This window comes from Nycticebus coucang, chromosome 17 (genome assembly GCF_027406575.1).
Source record: "Nycticebus coucang isolate mNycCou1 chromosome 17, mNycCou1.pri, whole genome shotgun sequence".
NCBI lineage: Eukaryota > Metazoa > Chordata > Mammalia > Primates > Lorisidae > Nycticebus > Nycticebus coucang.
In genome coordinates, this window is record NC_069796.1 from 29,830,886 (window position 1) to 29,850,192 (window position 19,307).

Genomic DNA, 19,307 nt, shown 5'->3' on the forward strand with positions numbered 1-19,307 from the left:
CTTAAATGCAAAAAGCTGCAAAGAGCCTACAAGTTGCATCCTCCAAATGATATCATAACTAAGATGACTCAGTCAGACGTGCTCTTGACACCAAATGTGCTACTCTTAACCACCAGGATTATACTAGGGAGAACTCAAAGTACATGAGGATGGTCAATCTCCTTTCGGGTGACGAGATAAAATGCTGTTGTGTCAAGAGATACTCTGTATTGGGTAGCATGAGTACAAGGAAGCACACACTGTACCTCTGAAGAACTAGCTATGTTGTTACTCCAGTTCTCCATAAAGTCCATTTAACAATTTTAGGTCTGAGGACACAGAATGCTCAAATAGAAAAGGAATTTGAATTTCATAGTACCTCAAAAGCTCTTATATTCTTGAAATAAACTCTCATTACCAAGAACAGCCCATTAGTTCATTCATTCATTTTTTTTAATCTATTCAGCAAATGCTTAGTATGTCAGAGAAGACAACTGCATGCATGCACACACACACACAAATTGTAATAAGTGTTATAAAGGGTATAAATGAAGGATGTAACCCTATACCGGAGAATCAGTCCATCCTCAAAATCCTAAATTAACAATGACATTTTCCTTTAAATTGGTTATTAATAATGTCAAAGAAAAAAGCAAACAACCCAACATAAAAACATCTTTGTTATTTAAAATGGAACTTTTTCAATTCAGTGACTATTTTTATTCATTCATTAATCATCTATATATTGAATGTCTTCTCTGAGCTGAGCACCAGAAGTAAAGCACTAGCCAAGTTAGCACAGAAGGCCATGCCCTACCGAACTTACAGTCTAGTGATACAGATACATAAAAATGCAATTACAACACAAGAAAATAGCTGCCACGATGAAGAAATACAGGGAAAGTGTGGGTTCTAGTTCTAACATGTTGTAGCCATGGTATTCCAAGTAGTTTACAACCACATGAAAAAAAGAAACATCAAGTAGTTCAAATCAGACCCCACATATAGAGGAAAACGAAAAAGATGACTGGGAAGGAAAAACAGGGTGAATGTAGGTCCTAAAGAGTGGCTTTATTATAAAAGAAAACTTGCCCCCTACCCCATCTTGCTCTCTCCCACATTTTCTCACTCACGTGATACCCTTTTCCAGGGGATGACTCAGTAAGAAGGCCTTTACCAGATGCTCTAAGACTCCCCAGCCTTCAGAATTGTGAGCCAAGTATATTTCTTTGCTTCATAAATTCCCCAGTTTCTGGTGTTCTAAGAGCACACAAGTAACTAAAGCAGGGAATATGGGAAGAAATTCTAGCATTTGAGTACCTGCCATGTTATTTAATCCTCAAAACAACTGCAATAAACACAGGGACTCCTCTCTCTAGGGTCTACTCCCCTACTCCAACAGCATTTTGTATGAGACTTACATTACCATAAGCTCCAGAGGTGCCATAACATCAGTAACTGAAATAGTCTATGCCTAAGCCAATCAAGGCATGGATGACCACAAATAAATTCAGTGGTGATATCAACAGCACAGTATGTAGGCCTTTTGCTAGAAATCCTGTATCCTAGGTTGAGCAGTATGAGACAGGAAATCTAGAAGCATTGCTTCTACCATTTCCTAATGACAAAAGAGAACAACAACAAAGCCTGAAGACTCAGTAGTTAAGTGCCAGATCTCAGGTTTAAAAACCAAGCAGTCTGAGTTTAGAACCAAGACAGACACATGCACACACAGTCATCTTTAATGACTATGTACATACAATGCTTTCCAAGGTTATAGATACAGATACTATTGGAGCAGGGATCTGAACTCAGGTCCATCATACAAGTTACAACATTTCAGAAGGACAGATACACCAAATTGAGGACTTTGGACTTGCTAACAAAGGCTCTGAAACTCAAACGTCTGAGTTCAAATCTTAATTTTATTACTTACTACCCATGTGACCTGGGGCAAGATATTTAACTTCTCTGACCCCTCATCAATAAAATATGAATAAGTGAACCTACTGTATAAAGCTATTGAAAGAATTAAATGAATTAATATGTATAAAGCACTTATAACAGTACATGGCACAGAGAATCCCCTATTAAGCAATAAGGATTCAATGAAGGTTTCTGAGTGATTTGATCAGAATTACAGTTTAGGAAAAATCAATTTAGAAAAATGGTATGGAAAGGAATACAGAAGAAGTAGGAAAGTAATGGAAAATTTTTAAGAAAGGCATTAAGGGTCTGAATGAGATAATAGCAATGGAAAATGTAAAAGAATAGAAGCTACTGTAGAATTTGAATCAATGGAACCAAATGTAGCATTCAAGGAAAAGAAAGAATAAACAAGATTCCCTGATTTTCGACTTGGTAGACTAAGACAATGGTGGTGCTAGGAACAGAAGGAGAATTGGGAGAGGATGGTTTAGGACTCCTTTAAATAAAAGTGAGTCTAGTATGTTTTACATAGGAAACTGTATTTTAAATATGTCTTTCCTTTTTTTTAGAGATAGAGTCTCACTCTATTGCCCTTAGTAGAGTGCCGTGATGTCACAGCTCACAGCAACCTCCAGCTCTTGGGCTTAGGCGATTCTCTTGCCTCAGCCTCTGGAGTAGATGGGACTACAGGCACCCACCACAACGCCCAGCTATTTTTTGTTACAGTTTGGCAGGGGCCGGGTTGGAAACTACCACCCTCAGTATATGGGGCCAGTGCCCTACTCACTGAGCCACAGGCACCACCCTAAATATGCCTTTCTTAAAATATAATCTAAACTCAGCAGTATTTAAGATAAATATTACATTAGTAAGAAATGAGGTCCAAGTGTCATTAGCTGAATTTTAAAACTCCATTTTTCAACCTATTTTTTCAATAAACAGTCCTGAAAACCAAACCTAAATCCAGAAAAGCAAACCAAATTAACAAAATTATAACATTTGCATTTTTCACTGTAAAATTAGACTCTAGGACCAAATATTGATATAACAAAGCATTACAAGTAATTACTTAAAATTGCCATCTTCCCACTTTAACAAAAAAGATGTGATCTCAAAGGAGTCTCTATAAAGAATATTATTACAAGTTCTTACTACTTCTAATACAGGATTTAAAAAACTGCAATTCATGAAGGGGTATATTTTAAAAATAATAAAAATCTTATAAAAACAAAAAAATAACAAATGACAAAATGGCAAGGATGCAGAAGAAAGAGAGCTCTCATACACTGCTAATGGTAATGTAAATTAGTACAGCCATTATGAAAAACAGTACGGAGGTTCCTCAAAAAGCTAAAAATAGAACTATCATATCATCCAACAATCCTTTTACTAAATATATATCCAAAGGAAAGGAAATCACTATGTCAAAGAGATATATGCACTCGTCTATTTATTGCACTATTTACAACAGCCAAAATATGGAATCAACCTAAGTGTCCATCAAAAGAAGAAAAAATTGTATACTATTCAACCGTTAGCAACAATGAAATTCTGTCATTCACAACAACATGAATGATACTGGAGGGCATTATGCTAAGTGAAGTTAAGTCAGGTACAGAAAGATAAACACCACATGTTCTCACTCATACATGGAAGCTAAAAAAGTTGATCTCGAAAGATAGAGTGGAATGGTGATTACTAAAGTTGGGGAAATGTAGGGAGGAAGGAGAAGAGGGGGAGGAAAGATAAAGGAAAAAAATTACAGCTGGATAGGAGAAGTAAGTTCTAGTGTTCTATAGCACCACAGGGTAACTACAATAACATAATCCATTGTAGTTTTTCAAGCAGCCAGAAGAAAATACTTAGAATGTTACTAACACAAAGAGATAAAAATCTGAGGAGATGGATATACTAATTACATTGTATACATGTATCAAAATATCACCCTGTACCCCATAAATATACACAATTGTTATGTAAAACTATATTTCAATAAAATTGATTAAATTCAATAAAAATTGAGTGCAACACATTTTTTAAAATCACATTTAAAAAATAAAACTTCTGAGGGAGGGTTAATGGTGGGGCCACACCTATGGAGCATATTGCAAGGGTACAGGTCACATCTATCAAGTATTGAACACAAATGTCTTAACACTGTGATTAAGTAAATGAGGTGAAAGCTATGTTAATTAGTAGATCTTAAGCACCCCAATTTGTACAAATAAGCAAAACATTAAATCCCACAAAGGCATAAATGTATTCATGATCTATGTATATATGACTTAATAATAAAAAAAAAGAATAGAGTATGAATGTAAAAAAGAAACAATACTTCTGAAACATGTTTCTTAACAGCTATTGACAATATTAAGAAGCTACCTTTTGGGCAGGGCACAATGTCTCTTGCCTGTAATGCTAGCACTTGGGGAGGCTTAGAAAGGAGGATCACTTGAGGCCAACAGTTCAAGGTCGGTCTGAGCAACAGTGAGACCTGGTCTCTACAAAAAATAGAAAAATCAGCCAGGCATGGTGACACAAGCCTATAAGACCAGGCAGAAGGATCCCTGCAGCCCAGGAGTTTGAGGCTACAATGAGCTATGATGATACCATCATACTCTAGCCTGCCAGCCGGGGCAACAAAGCAAGACCCTTTCTCCAAAAAAAAAACATTAGCTATTAAGAATTTCAAAGGCTCAAAATGTAACATAAAATCAACAAATTTTCCTTACAGAAATAATAAACAGGAATCTTTAGCAGTGAAGCCATTTCCTAACCTCTATCTCATCTTCTTCCCACAAAAAAAGACATCAAGGTCACCAACTTGACTAATCTAATTAACATTTTTCTGTTTCTCATCTCACAAGACCTGTCAGCAACCAGCATGCCAAAAAATTTATCACTCTTATCATTTTTACTTTTTATTTATTTATTTATTTTTGAAACAGAATCTCAACTCTGTCACCCTGGGTACAGTGCCATGGCATCATACTTCACAGCAACCTCAAAACTCTTGGGCTCAAGATATCCTTGCGTCAGCCTCCTAAGCAGCTGGGACTACAGCCACACATTACAACGCCAGGTTAGTTTTTCCTTTTTTTAGTAGCAATGAAGTCTCACTCTTGCTCAAGATGGTCTTGAATTCCTGAGCTCAAGCAATGCCCACCTCAGCCTCCCAAAGTGCTAGGATTACAACCATGAGCCACCAGACCTGGCTCACTCTATTAGTTTTAAATACTTCCCTTTCTTTGCTTCTCTAACATCACAGACTCCTGGCTGTACCCCATCTCTCTGTCCATGCTTTCTTTATAGCCCTTCATCTCCCAGAGATCTGTACATGTCAGATTTCCTCAGGGCAAAACTCTGGGTCCTTTCCATTTCTCTATATCCTTTTCCTAGATGATTTCATATACTCTGTATTTAATACTGGCCATATGCACAAACTCATCTCTAATCTCAATCTCTACTGTAAACTCTAAATTTATTTCATTAAACTGCCAACTGAACATCTCTAACTGTATATCACATTAACAGTTAAACCTAGATCAAATATCCAAAATTGAACATTTTACTCTCTTGCTCTGCCAATAAATTTGTTATTTCAGCAAGACACAATAGCTTATGCCTGTATTCCTACCACTTTGGAAGCCAAATTAGGAGGATCACTTGACCCTGGGAGTTCAAGGCTGTAGTGAGCTATGATCATGCTGCTATACTCCAGCTCAGGCAATAGAGCGAGACTCTGTCTCAAAAAAAAAAAAAAAATTTGTTATTTCATTTATTCATTCTATAAATACTTACTGAACATATGCTCAGGCACTCTGCCATTCACTGACAAAATAATATGAATTTAGAGACAGATTATAATAAATTGCAAATAGCTATGGAGGATATAAACAGTGTGTTCTGATAAGAGAATGAGAAATGGATGTTACTTTTGATAGGGTGTTCAAGATAAGCCTCTATAATATTCTCTCCCTCCGAAATGGCATCTCCCTGGCTGTTCCAGCCAAAAATCTAGGTATCTACTCCCCACAAACAACCCATCATGTGAAGCTGCAGAGTTCTAACTCCAAAATAAAACTTTCTTTTTTTTCAGACAGAATCTCACTTTGTCACTCTTAGTAGAGTACCATGGCGTCATAGCTCACAGTAACCTCAAACTCTTGGTATCAAGAGATCCTCTTGCCTCAGTTTTTCTATTTTTAGTAGAGATGGTGTCTGTCTCTTGCTAATGCTAGTCTTGAACTCCTTGAGCTTCAGCAATCCACCTGCCTCAGCCTCCCAAAGTGCTAGGATTACAGGAATGAGCCACAGCACCCAACCTCCAAAATAAAACTTGATGTTGAACAATGAATAAGAGTCCTCAAACAAGCAAAGAGAGACATGAACAAGTAATGACAAATGTGACAAATGTCATAGAAGGAAATCCAGTAAGCTATGAAAGAAAGTTATAGTCAGATCTAAATCAATCTGGGAGAAAACAGAAAAGGCTTCCTAGAGGAAGGGATAATTATAATAGAATAAGCCAGCTGATCACTACAAAAAGCTAAACAAAAAGGTATACAGGAGTATGCCAAGAAGAACAGCATAGTAATCCCGGAATATACAATAAATCCATGGCAACAAAAATCTCAGAAAGGGGAGAATTTTTTTTTTCTTTAACATTCTATGTTCATTGAGGGAGAGCAGAGTAAGACATGGCCACAAGAAACAAGAAGTTATCAAAGACTCAGCTGGTGTGATGGCTCGTATCTGCAATCTCAGGACTTTGGAAGGTGGGCGGGGAGGAAGATCAGTGCAAGAGTTCAAGACCAGTCTAGGCAACACAGTAAAATCCCTGTCTCCACAAAAAATTAAAACATGAGCTGTACATGGTGGTGCGTGCCTGTAGTCCCAAACTATTCAGAATGCTTAGGCAAGACCATGGTTTGAGCCCAAGAGTTCAAGGCTGCAGTATGCCATGAGAGTACCACTGCACTGCAACCTGAGTGACAAAAAGAGTGAGACCATGTCTCGTAAAAAAAAAAAAAAAGAAAGAAAGAAAAGAAAGAAAAAGTAATCAAAGACTAATGAGATCATGTCAAAAAAGAACAGAACTCAACTTAAAAAGGCTTTCACTGGCCAAATATGGGACATGCTCGCTGTAATGAAATGAAATACACTAAAATCCAAGAGCTCATAATGATCCTAAAAAATAAAATCTTCAGGCAGTGCCTGTGGATCAGTGAGTATGGCACCGGCCCCATATACCGAGGGTGGTGGGTTCAAACCTGGCCCCGGCCAAACTGCAACAAAAAAATAGCCGGGCATTGTGGTGGGCACCTATAGTCCCAGCTACTTGGGAGGCTGAGGCAAGAGAATCACCTAAGCCCAAGAGCTGGAGGTTGCTGTGAGCTGTGATGCCACAGCCTCTACAGAGGGTGACAAAGTGAGACTCTGTCTCTAAAAAAATAAAATCTTCACTGAACAACTCGTTATCAATTATTCTGAAAATGATAAAGGGAAATGATCAAACTTTCATGCTGCCTTTTCTTTAGCAAAGAGTGACCAGTTGATCAGTGAAAGTTTTTACATAAAATAAATACAGAAGGAATTAGAGAATTAAGATATTACTATTCTGCAAATTCTAACAAAATCATGAATTCAGGCAATGATCAATTAAGGATGCTACAGCCATTAGTCAAAATAGGAATTTCATAATAAAAAAAATGAGGCTGATACTACCTAAAAATCACTAAAACTCAGAGAGCCAGAAATGCAACTCTGATAGGTAGGAGGTACACAGCAGAATCTCTGAAATACCTTTGTCTTGGAAAAAAAAAAAAAAGAAAGAAAGAAAAGAAAACAAAACAAAACAAAAAACCCAATAAAGTGTTTAACCTTGAGCTTTTAGGAAAAGACAGGAAACAGAGAAGCAAGTTAGAACACTAGTTCTCAACCTTCAACATCAGGGCTGCCTGAAGGAGACTTTCTAAAACAGAGATTGCTGGGAACTAGAGAATTAAAGGAAACCATAGAAAAGCAAAAGCCAAATACAGAATGGCGGGCGGGCGGGGGGGGGGATTTCACATTAGGGTAGGCAGCTGTTATAGAAAAAAAACTACTTAAGCTATATAACTGTAAATGCAATATAGAGACTTTTAAAACTGATCCACACAAGCCTACTATAAAAAGACATCTTGAGACAACTGAGAAAATTTGAATACGGACTAAGAATAGCTTACATGAAAGAATTTCTGTTAATTCCGTGAAGTATAATAATACAGTGCTATGATTTTTTAAAATGACTTTATGGAAAGACAAAAAGGCTAAAGAACTGGCAAAAGCCACACCATACAGAATTGGTGAAAGTCACACTTTTAGGAATCTGGGCCTAAACTAAACGGTTTTACCCAACAGTGATGCCATCATAGTAACAACTGGTTCCTGAAAGCCATGTGCTACGCACAACACTAAGTACTTTGTGTGACTTACTTCTAAATTCTTAAAATAACCCCGTAATAGAAATATAAAATTCTATACACCGTTTTCTCTATTGATCATGATCGGTATCATTTCCTTTTAAAATATGAAATGTTGAGAGTAGTTTGGAGAAGGGCATGAGTGATGGCAGAAAAGACTAATTAAAGGTTGTTAGGACAGATTAAGAATCTGTGGCTCAGTTGGTAGGGCGCTGGCCCCATATACCAAGGGTGGTGGGTTCAAACCCGGCCCCGGCTGAACTGCAACCAAAAAATAGCTGGGCGTTGTGGCGGGCGCCTGTAGTCCCAGCTACTTGGGAGGCTGAGGCAAGAGAATCGCTTAAGCCCAGGAGTTGGAGGTTGCTGTGAGCTGTGTGATGCCATGGCACTCTACCGAGGGCCATAAAGTGAGACTCTGTCTCTATTAAAAAAAAAAAAAAAAAAAGAATCTCTACCACAGACAGTAAGAACAAATGTTCATACATTCCGAATACAAGTTGAGCAACTCTAAAGGGGGAAATCCAAAATGCGAAACTTTTTGAACACTGATGTGACAACCTAAGTGGTATACTTCACACCCAACCTCATGTGAGAAATTACAAAGTTAAAACTTGGTTCCATGCATAGAATTAGTGTGGTGACTCATGCCTGTTATGCTAGCACTCTGGTAGGCCGAGGCAGGTAAATTGCTTGAGCTCAGGAGTTTTGAGACCAGCCTGAACAAGAGCAAGACCCATCTCTATGTCTCTACTAAAAACAGAAAAACTAGTTGAAGTGGTGCACACCAGGGGTCCCAGCTACTTGGGAGGCTGAGATAAGAAGACTGCTGTACCCAAGAGTTTGAGGTTGCTGTGAGCTATAATGCCATGGCACTCTACCCAAGGTGACAGTGGGAGATTCTGCCTCAAAAAAAAAAGAAAAAGAAAATATTGTATAAAATCACCGTAAGGCTACTTATATAACATATGTATGAAACTAAATGAATTTCATATTTAGACTTGAGTCCCACACTCAAGATATTTTATTGTATATATGCAAATATTCTAAAATCTAAAAAAAAAATCAAGATCTGAAATACTTCTAGTTCCAAGCATTTGGTGAAGGAATGCTCAACCCATATAACAAAAATAGAGAAACCATTTTTTTTAAATGAAACATGAACTGTATCCTATAGGAATTTCACTTTAAAACAACTTTCTTCATAAGAAATTTATTTATTTATTTATTTTATTTTTATTGTTAAATCATAGCTGTGTACATTAGTGCAATCAAGGGGTACAATGTGCTGGTTTCATATACAAACAAATATTCTCATCAAACTGTTCAACGTAGCCTTCATGGCATTTTCTTAGTTACTGTATGTAGGCATTTGTATTCTGCATTTAGTAAGTTTCACCTGTACCCATTCTAAGACGCACCATAGGTGTGGCCCCAAGAAATTTATTTTTAAAGAAATCATTTTTATATGTACTGCAGTCATTAGGCTTATACTTAACTCTTAATTCCACAGGAAGAAAACAAAGTGGTATCTTCTCCTAGAAAGCAGCTTTTCCCCCAATTCTTTAAACAACGAAACCAAATTATTGTTTCAATTCTATAAACAACTGAAAAAATATCCTCCCTACAATACACTTCAAACTTATCTCCATCTCAAGAAGTTAAGACAGATTATCTATATGGTAAGGGTCCTAAGAGTGAAGACGGAAAGGAAGGGAGTGGTCCCTGGCTATCCATCTTTTCCAGCACAGTAACCATGAAAGACAATACTGAAAGGTGCCTGATGCTTCTTTATCAAAAATCTCTTCTATCCTAAAGTCCTGCTGTGTTTTTCCATCACTGGGTCTTGTATACTGGTTATTCTAGAAACTGCCTCTATAGCAATTGAGCTACAGTTATTGGCCAATACAGCTAACTGTGCCAGCCAAGCCAAGTTCTTATTTAACAATTTTATTGACTAGAAAACAAAACAAAAATTTTTTTTTTGTTTTAATAAGGAAAGCAGGGTATACTGGAATGAAAACTAAATGTTAATCTAGTCAAAAAAATCTTAGGGAAATGAAAATTAAGACCACAAGATATCTCTGGAATGGCTGTAATCAAAAGACTCAAAAATAATTATGATAGTTAAATATTGTTTTTTACCACAATAATTTTTTTTAATTTAAAAAATAATAATGTCAAGTATCAGACTGTGAAGCAACTGTAACCTTCATACACTGCTACTGGGAATACAAAATGGAAAAGTTAGGCAATTTTTAAAAGTTAAACAGAACATTTAGCATATGACCCACCAATTCCACTCTTAGTTATTCATCCAAGGGAAATAAAAAAATATGCCCTCATACAGACATACACAAACATTCACAGCAGTATTGTTCATAACAGCTCAAATCTGGAAATTCGTATGTCCTCCAACTAGAGAGTGGATAAACAAATTGTGATGTATCTATACAACAGAGTACCTTTCATCAGTTACATGCAATTCAACAAATGCAACAAGCTGCATAAATCTAAAAATCATTTTAGTGAAAATAAGCCAAACACAAGATTATATACAGTATTACATTTACATGAAATTCTACAAAAGTCAAAACTGTTAATGACAAAAAGCAGATCAGAGACTGAACTGTGTAAGGAAGGGACTGCAACACAACATGAGGGAACTTTTTGGGTGATAGAAGTGTTCCAAAACTTCCCTGGGGTGATGGGTACAAATCCATATACGAGGTCTAATAATTAAGTGCACAAACTCATCCTAGAAAAAGTGTTACCTAGCTTACTGCTGAATATCACCTAGGTCACTTTCGAGGTACTCCCCCTAGGAAGCTATGCACTGACGCCAGCCTCTACTCCACTCTTCAAAGCAATTTTGGAACTCTTTTTCTGGAATGGCTATCAGACCTGTTGTGCTACAAGGTCTGACAATTAAAAGTTCTCCAACTCATCCTAGAAAAAGTGTTTTGAAGGGTGCACTAGACACTGGCATTGGTGCATAGCTTCCCAAAGGGAGTACTTCAGAAGTGACTATAGTGATATTCAGCCATGAGATATATAGTACTTTTTCTGGAAGAAGTTCACAAACTTAATTGTTCAACCTCATACAGATAACAAGTCACAGAACTGTACACTTAAAATGTATTTATATTTTAGTGTATATAAATTATAGCTCAGTGAAATTGCAAAAAAACTTAAGTCTTTCAAAGTTGATTAGATCTTCAAGTTACTAGCTATGTGATGTTAAACCAAGTTTTCATTTTCTAACATGTACACATTTTATTTTTAAAGCAAAGTACATTTAAAGCAATCAAAGTACAATTATTGGGCTTACTCATAGTTTTTACTTCCACTAGAAGGATTACATAGTTATCTATACTGCAACTTGTCCTATCTCACAAGCTGGTTGGGAAACAAGAAATGAGATAACTAATGAGAAAGTTCTTTAGCAACTGTAAAGCAGTATTACAAAACTATATGGTTAGACTTTACATTTTAAAAAATACACATGAAAATTTTTTTCATGAGTGACTTCAGAATCTTGTAAATTTAGGTACGATACCAAAGTCAATTTTTGCTCAGAAGTAAAATTTTAAAAATCCCTCCAATACCTGCTTCCTCCTATCTATTGAACTTAATGGATGACTCATAGTGATATTATCTAAGCTGTACTTTCATTTTTCAAAGTACAAACACTAAAGAAATGTTTAAAGAAAGTCAGATGAGCATGGCACAACATTGATTTCCCAGTGGAAAAATCTAGTATCTAGAAAACTCGTTTACTAAACACTTATCCAAAATGTTTGCAACTGAAATTTTTCTTCCTCTAAAAATCACTTAAATTTCTTTCCATTTAGTATTTCAATTCCACGTGTACTTAATGAATGTTTCCTGATGTGGCCTGCATTAGGAAGACAGTGAATAATTTAAGTGTTTCAAGACCTTTTACAGCAGCATGAAATCTTTTCCACCTTTTTGCTTACTGCAAAATTTGACAGATTTTCATTTTTTCCCTACAACTATTATAAAACTGGTTTCTCTGCTATCCTACCAAGTGTGAGAGATATTTGACATTTAGCCTAGTTACATTTTTAAGTTTCCACACCGCAGTAAGTATGAAGGCTGTTTAGAAGGCACATAATATCTTCAAGTGCAGTTTCATGATCAAATTTTACTTTGAATCCAGATTTATATCAAATCTTAAAATTCTAAAAAGTTATTCTACCAGCAACAGGTACTACAACAAAAAACTAACAAAGCCTGTAAACCACAAATATTTTGCGATCATTTTCAGTTTTTAAAGGCTCCTTTTCAGTAATAGCTCTGAGGAGGAAGATCGTCTGGCCAATTCTAAGGACAGACTACAATTGCTTCAGTGCTGCTTCGTTCTGGTCACCATTAATCTACCTCGTAGGTTTCACATTTCTCCTTCGATAACATTAAGGTCTCTCGGTTCCGTAACTGCACAACTACTACATTAGTGTCCAAGAAACTTTAAAGAACGGCGCCTTGCCTACTCGCTCCAGAGCCTTCTCTACACTCAGAAGGCTGGCCCAAACGTGCCGCGCTCTCCACAAAGCCAACAGAGCAGGAATGGAGCACCCAAAGGACGACTGGTCACAGGGAGGAGGGGAGAACTCAGTTCCGAGGACGGCGGCTGAGGTCCAATCCAGCCCGCGCCCAATTCTACTTGGTGCCAGGAAGGCGTGTGGACCCGTCACCTCAGGCCGCGATGCTAGGTCCGGAGAGGCAGAGTCGCGCGTGGCTGCTGGAAGGACGTAAACAAACGAACCGAAGGAGGGGGAAGGGATAACGGCGGGGTTTCAGGGCGGAGGGGGGATAGAGGACCTCGCTCCAATCCTCCAGCACAAGTCTGAAAGCCTGCTCCACTCCACCGCGGACCAGGTGCTGGTCCCGGCGCGGCGATGCTGTATGGGCCTGGACACCGGAGGCCCCAACACCACAGGAGCCCTAAGCCCACAAGGCCAACGGCTCTGCGCCCCCAGCCCCGCAGCGCCTTACCTGAACACGCAATCCGGGTCCCGGGCGTCCCGGCCGGGCGCGCCCAGCCCACTCCTCTTGCTGAAGAGCTTCTGGAACAGCGTAGGGGCCATGCTGGCCACGGGCAAGCCGGGGTCGCTGCGCTGGGCGTTTGCTAGGCCCCCACTCCTACAGCCGCCCCGCCACCCCCATGGGCGCCTCAGTCATATGACAGAAATTAGTCACTTCAAACGGCCACGGCTCGCGGGGCGGGGCGCGAGGCGAGGCCGGCGCTCATTGGCTGGCGGTAAACCGCATCACGTGTCGCCGCGCGGAGCCTGGGGCAAGGCGGAGGCGGGGGGACGGAGCTGGCTTTCAAAGGCAGGTTGGTGGACCCCATCACGTGGCAGCTCTAGGGGCGGGGCGTGGGCTCCGGAAAGCGGCTAGGGACTTGTAGGGGGAAAGCGCTCTGGTACCCCGGTGGTTGTGGGTGAAGCTGCCTGCGGCTACGGCAGGGTGGTGAAGGAACGACGCTACAGGCCTTGGGGTGAAGCAGTCTTCGACTCCCCGCACCCACGAGAAAGAGAGATGGGTAAGGCAACACGGATAACCAACTCTTCCCTGCCGACTTCTCCCAGGCTTCTGCGGCTTCGCACCTACATCTGCAGCCTGGTAGTCTGGCGGTTCCTGGAACCGAGAAGGCGCGCGAGTGTATCCTTGGGGCTGCGGCCAAGCCTGGCTTTCGAACCTGGGACCCCCCACACCCGCCCGTAGCAGGCCGCACCGGCCCACTAGAGGTTTGGGATCAGAGCTGGACAGAGCTGAGGCTGGCTCAGTGGGACTGGTGAAGGACCCTACCTAACGCCCTGTCTTGGGCCGTGGGCTTCTTGCAAAGACTACTTTGGCCAGGGACCGTGGCAGCTCACCTCAGAGTTTCGACTACCACCTCGAACCCTGACATCAGGAATTAGAGTCTGGAAGGTGTTGGGGATTGGAGGCCCAGGAGTCAGGCTCAGTTTTCTTGGTAACCAGCAAAATCAGAAGTGAAACGAAGCAAGCCAGGAAGCCCAGGAAAGGCTTGTATGTACAAATACATAACCCTTTATGTCAGTAATTTAGAATTCAGTAAGTCTGTCTTAATTTTACGTATTTAGGTATGAGGAAAGGAAGAATTGTGGAACTGCAAATGATCAAGGAAAACACTTCCTAAAGAAAAACATTAATTATAAATTACCGTAGTCTTATTGAACCCATGGGGCCAAAATATTTCAGTTTAGATCAAACTAGTCTTACAAATTTTCAGCACCCCATCATTCACCTACTTTTCCAAAATGAGGAAGTTTGTACAATGAGATTGCAATCCTCTTGAGAAATATGGATGTCGTAAATAACTCGTGTATGATTGAAAGGCTAGACAAAAATACTTTAATGAGAATTTCATTTATGCAAACAAATCAAATTTTCTTTAAGTGGCTACTAGCTCCCACTGATTTGTAGCGACAGCTCAAGCTATAAATAAACGGTTCTAACATACTAAAAAAAGTTAATAGGCATAATATATTTTTTTCAGTTAATGCTGATCTTTTTGAGCTATGTATCTAAAATGATCATTGCCAATAAAGGGATTGTAATTTTCAACCCATACATTTAGCAAAGGCAAAACGTACTGTCATGGAATTTATGAAGCCTGTAAAAAGCTCTTTTCCTAGTTATTTTATAATAAACTATTTTATTAGTTTATTAACTAATAAAGAGAAAATGGCCTGTAAGATACCAAACGCTGTTCTTAGCTCACTAAAAGAGCATGTGGGCGCCGGCGCCCACACACACAAAGTTAATAGGTAGAATTTATATCTCTTTAAGAATTTGCCAATAGGGCTTACAGAGTTCCAGAATTAAGATATCAATGTATTTGTTGCAAAAATGTTTTAAGTTCTGCTGGAGATTCAAAGTAAACTTTCTAGGTGAGAAGAGAGTAAATAAGGTCATTTTAGACTGGTGTTAATAACAACTAGGAAATAAAATGCGGGCTTAGAGGTCTTTCTGAGGAGGTAATATAAGGTTGCTAAGTTAAAATCCAAAGTTCCTTTGTACATTGCCCAAGCACTAGAAATTACTGGGCAATACAGGCTCAAAATATTAGAACTACACATTTCAGATAATCCTCTGGACTCTGGCCCAAATGCTGAAAGATTTCTAATAGGGTAAAATGAGCTATGTATATTTTTCTCACAAATGTTTTAATGTGGAATTAAATTTTTGTAAACAAAAAATGAAGACAATACATGTTTTAAAAAGTATACATCCTATCGAGTCATTCATTTGGGGATTTTTGTTTTGACACTAGTAAATTAAATAAGTGCAAGTGGAAAAAGGCTCAAGTCTGTCTATATTGGACGAAAGACACTAAGGTCTAATAGCTCTCCGTGACTGGCACACAGAAGAATGGTTCCAAATCCCCTCAGAATGAAGTTTCCAAAAACAATAACCTTGTGTGCTTTCATCCTGGGAAAAATTACTTCATGGGTAATTATAGCTATTAATAGTAAGGGAAAGAACATTACTGCTTGCACAAGAGCTACTTTATTTTAGTATTCTCTATCATGTAATAGCTTCATTTCTGTAGTTTCATTTAGTGTTATACTTAAAAGATACACAGAAAACTAAATTTACTTCCTATCATTCACCACACTTCCCCTATGTTGCAGCATAATACTAAAATCACAGAATCAGAATCAGAGAGCATTGAAATGGTACATGTTGTAATAAAACAGGATACAGCCAGTCTTAACTATGCAGATTAAGTTTATTTAAATATTTTCAAGTTCAGTATCAGTGTATATTGTCTCCCCCCTCCTTTAATATTTAGTACTACCTCTTCTCACAGAGAAGCTGAGATACAAGCAGTTTGTGTAAGTTTAGGAGTCAGCAAGGAGGAAATGTGAAAAAGAAAAGAACTCATCTATTCATTAATGCTACATTAGATGAATATGAAACTGAATTAGAAAGAATAGATACAAATCTCAGAAGATTCAGTCTTCCCCAAACCCTAACAGCCTAGGGTTTCTATTTACCTGCTTTCAGTATTAAACTCCTGATTTTGATGCCTTAACCACCATGCTAGTAAGTATAGACTCAATTGTGAATTATCCTGAAACAAATTATAATTTCATTGATAACATCTCAGAACAAGGCATTCAGAATCAAGATGATCAAGTAAAACTGCCTGAATAACATTCAGATGGACTCAAGTTATCTCAAATTTTAAAACTCTTAAACCAACTATTTTTTGTTGTAAAATAAAGAAATGGGAGTAGTCTACAAGCAGATTTATCAACAAATAATCCGTGAGTCCCTCCAAGGCCTCAGACTCTATTCTAGGCACTGAGAATATAGTGTTGTACAACAAAGTCCCCATTCACAGGAACTTAGTGGGAAGAGACAAAATAAACAAGATGTTTGCAAGTTGTGGTAGGAGTGAGGACAAAAATAGTTAATAGCAAGTAACTGAAGGAGATAAAATTTAGACAGAGTAGTTGGGGAAGGACTATCTGAAGATGTGAGATTTGAACTGCGACCAAAAAAATGAAAAGGAACCAACTATGGGAGGTTTATAAAGAACATTTTGGCAGAGAGAAGAAAAAGTACCAAGGGTAAACGGTCTGTGAAGCTAGTGAATGATGCCCCATGATTATATCAATGTACACAGCTATGATTTAATAAAAAAAAAAAAAAGAAGAAAAGAAAAAGTACCAAGGCTCTGAGAAATGGTTTGGCCTATTTGAAGAAGAGAACGGAAGACAGAGGAACTAATAAAGTATATTAGAGGAGGGAAAGATGCTTTGAGGTATGGTTAGAAAGATAAAAGGGGGAAGATTATGTAGGACCTTGTAAGTCATAGAAAAAAAGCTAGATTAAGTGTGATGGGAGCTACTGGATGAGTTTAAAACATATATAATCCAATATATAATTTTACTCTGGCTCTTCTAGGGGGAAGAGATTTGAGAGGAGGAAGAATGGAAACAGAAACCAAAGAGGTGGTTACCTATATTTTAGAGAAGAATTGATAGTAGCTATCTGGAGTTTTTGGAGATACAGCTCACAGAACTTCTAATAGGAGTGAAGGAAAAAAAAAATCAAGAATGATGCCTAGGTTTTTGCCTTGAATAACTAAGTGGAAGTTGTTTTCTTATGAAAAGACCAAGGCAAGCATAGATTTGAAGAGGTAAATCAAGCATATTGTTTTTGTATACAGTAAAACCTCTATAAGTTGACCCCCCGGGACTGTAACAAACTGATCTACATACAGAGGTGGTCAACATAACCACCTAGGCTTACTTTACTGATCATACATATGGCTCATGTCTGGCCTATGAAAATTAGGTCAATTTAAGGTCGTCAACTATGGAGGCTCTATTGTGTATAGCCTTTAACATAAAATTTTAAGAGAAAAAGAAAATAGTTTCTGACCCAGCATTCAAAAAAAAAGCCCTGATATTTAGTCCAATAGGATCATTTAGGCCTCCATTGGTTCATGGATGAGTGATGGATGATTAGTTCACTCATCCATGAACCAATCCCTGTGCCAGAGTTAGGAAAGCTAATGTTAACAGACTTAAACCATCAAAGTCCTACCCGTGGAACTAAGGGTAGGATCAATTCAACCTAAATTCTATGGCTTGAAATTTAAAATCCACTTAGGATGGATGATTAGAGAGTAATAAACTACACATTTATTACCAATATCTATGACAGTTAAAGACAAGTGCTTGATGTCAACTGCTTAGAGATGGTAGCTAAAGCCATGGGTAGATAAGATCACCTAGGGTGAGTGTGTTACATAAAAAGAAGCCCTAGAACAGAAACACCAAAACTTAAAGATTGAGCAGAAGAAATGGAATCTTCAGAAAAAATGGGAGAGAGGGGGCTACAGATGAGATCAAAGTCTTGAAAGTTCATTATTTATTGAAGGCTTGGAAGACAGTCATAGTCTGCAACTTCATAGCTGGGAGAAGATGAGTAAGATGAGAACTAAAAATTAGCCTTTAGATTAACATCAGGGAGGTTGCAGGTAGACTTGAGGGGAACAGTGTCAGGGGTAAATCAAAGCTTAAGCCAGAATCATGTGTGAGTGTGTGTGTGTGTGTGTGTGTGTGTGTGTAGAGAAGGAACATGGGGTAAGGGGTCACTAAGACTAAAGCACTCTTTGAGGAAGTATGAATGCAAATGGATCAATGGTGATGGGTTAGCTTAAACCTATGGAGTCAAGGGAGGAGGATTTAAGATGTAAGATGGTAAACACTTTTAAGAGCAGTTTAAAAATCAAGAATAGAACAGGAAAGGTTGAAGACAACTTTTATCTGGAAAGTCTTGACATCACACCCTTTTTATAAATACCTATGTTATATACATATCATGAGATAGAGGCTATGTATTTGTAACTGAACAAACCAAAATGAAGGACACCTTGGAGAAATTAAAACTCACTCAGGGAGGTGCCTGTGGCTCAGTAGTAGGGCACCAGCCCCATATACTAAGGGTGGCAGGTTTAAACCTGGCCCCAGCCAAACTGTAACAAAAAAATAGCTGGGCATTGTGGCAGCCGCCTGTAGCTACTCAGGAGGCTGAGGCAAGAGAATCGCCCAATCCCAGGAGCTGGAGGTTGCTATGAGCTGTGATGCCACAGCACTCTATTTATTTATATAAATAAATAATTTTTATTCATAAAAATAAAAAACTCACTTCAGTTAAAAATTTAAAAATAGAAATGACATCATACCTTTCAGGCATTTCAAATCAGACTTTTTTGGTACTTATGACCCAATATTACTTTATAATGTATAATTTGAAAGTATAATTTTAAGTGCTTAAAAATGAAGTTTAGGTTGGGCATGGTGGCTCGCCCCTGTAATCCCACATTCTGGGATGCTGAGGCAGGAGTTCAGGAATAGCCTGGGCAAC

The 19,307-nt window shown here is 38.4% G+C and overlaps 1 protein-coding gene across 2 annotated transcripts in view; it reads right to left on the reverse strand.

Annotated features, from left to right (window-relative positions):
- The window catches only part of FNIP1 (folliculin interacting protein 1), a 155,595-nt gene extending 141,932 nt beyond the window's left edge, over positions 1-13,663 (reverse strand). For both annotated transcript variants that reach the window (XM_053566305.1, XM_053566304.1), the window contains exon 1: positions 13,389-13,663. In XM_053566305.1, coding sequence (XP_053422280.1) covers positions 13,389-13,480 — 92 coding nt within the window. In that variant the 5' untranslated portion in view covers positions 13,481-13,663. The remainder of the gene's footprint in view (positions 1-13,388) is intronic.
- Between the last annotated feature and the right edge of the window lie 5,644 nt (positions 13,664-19,307).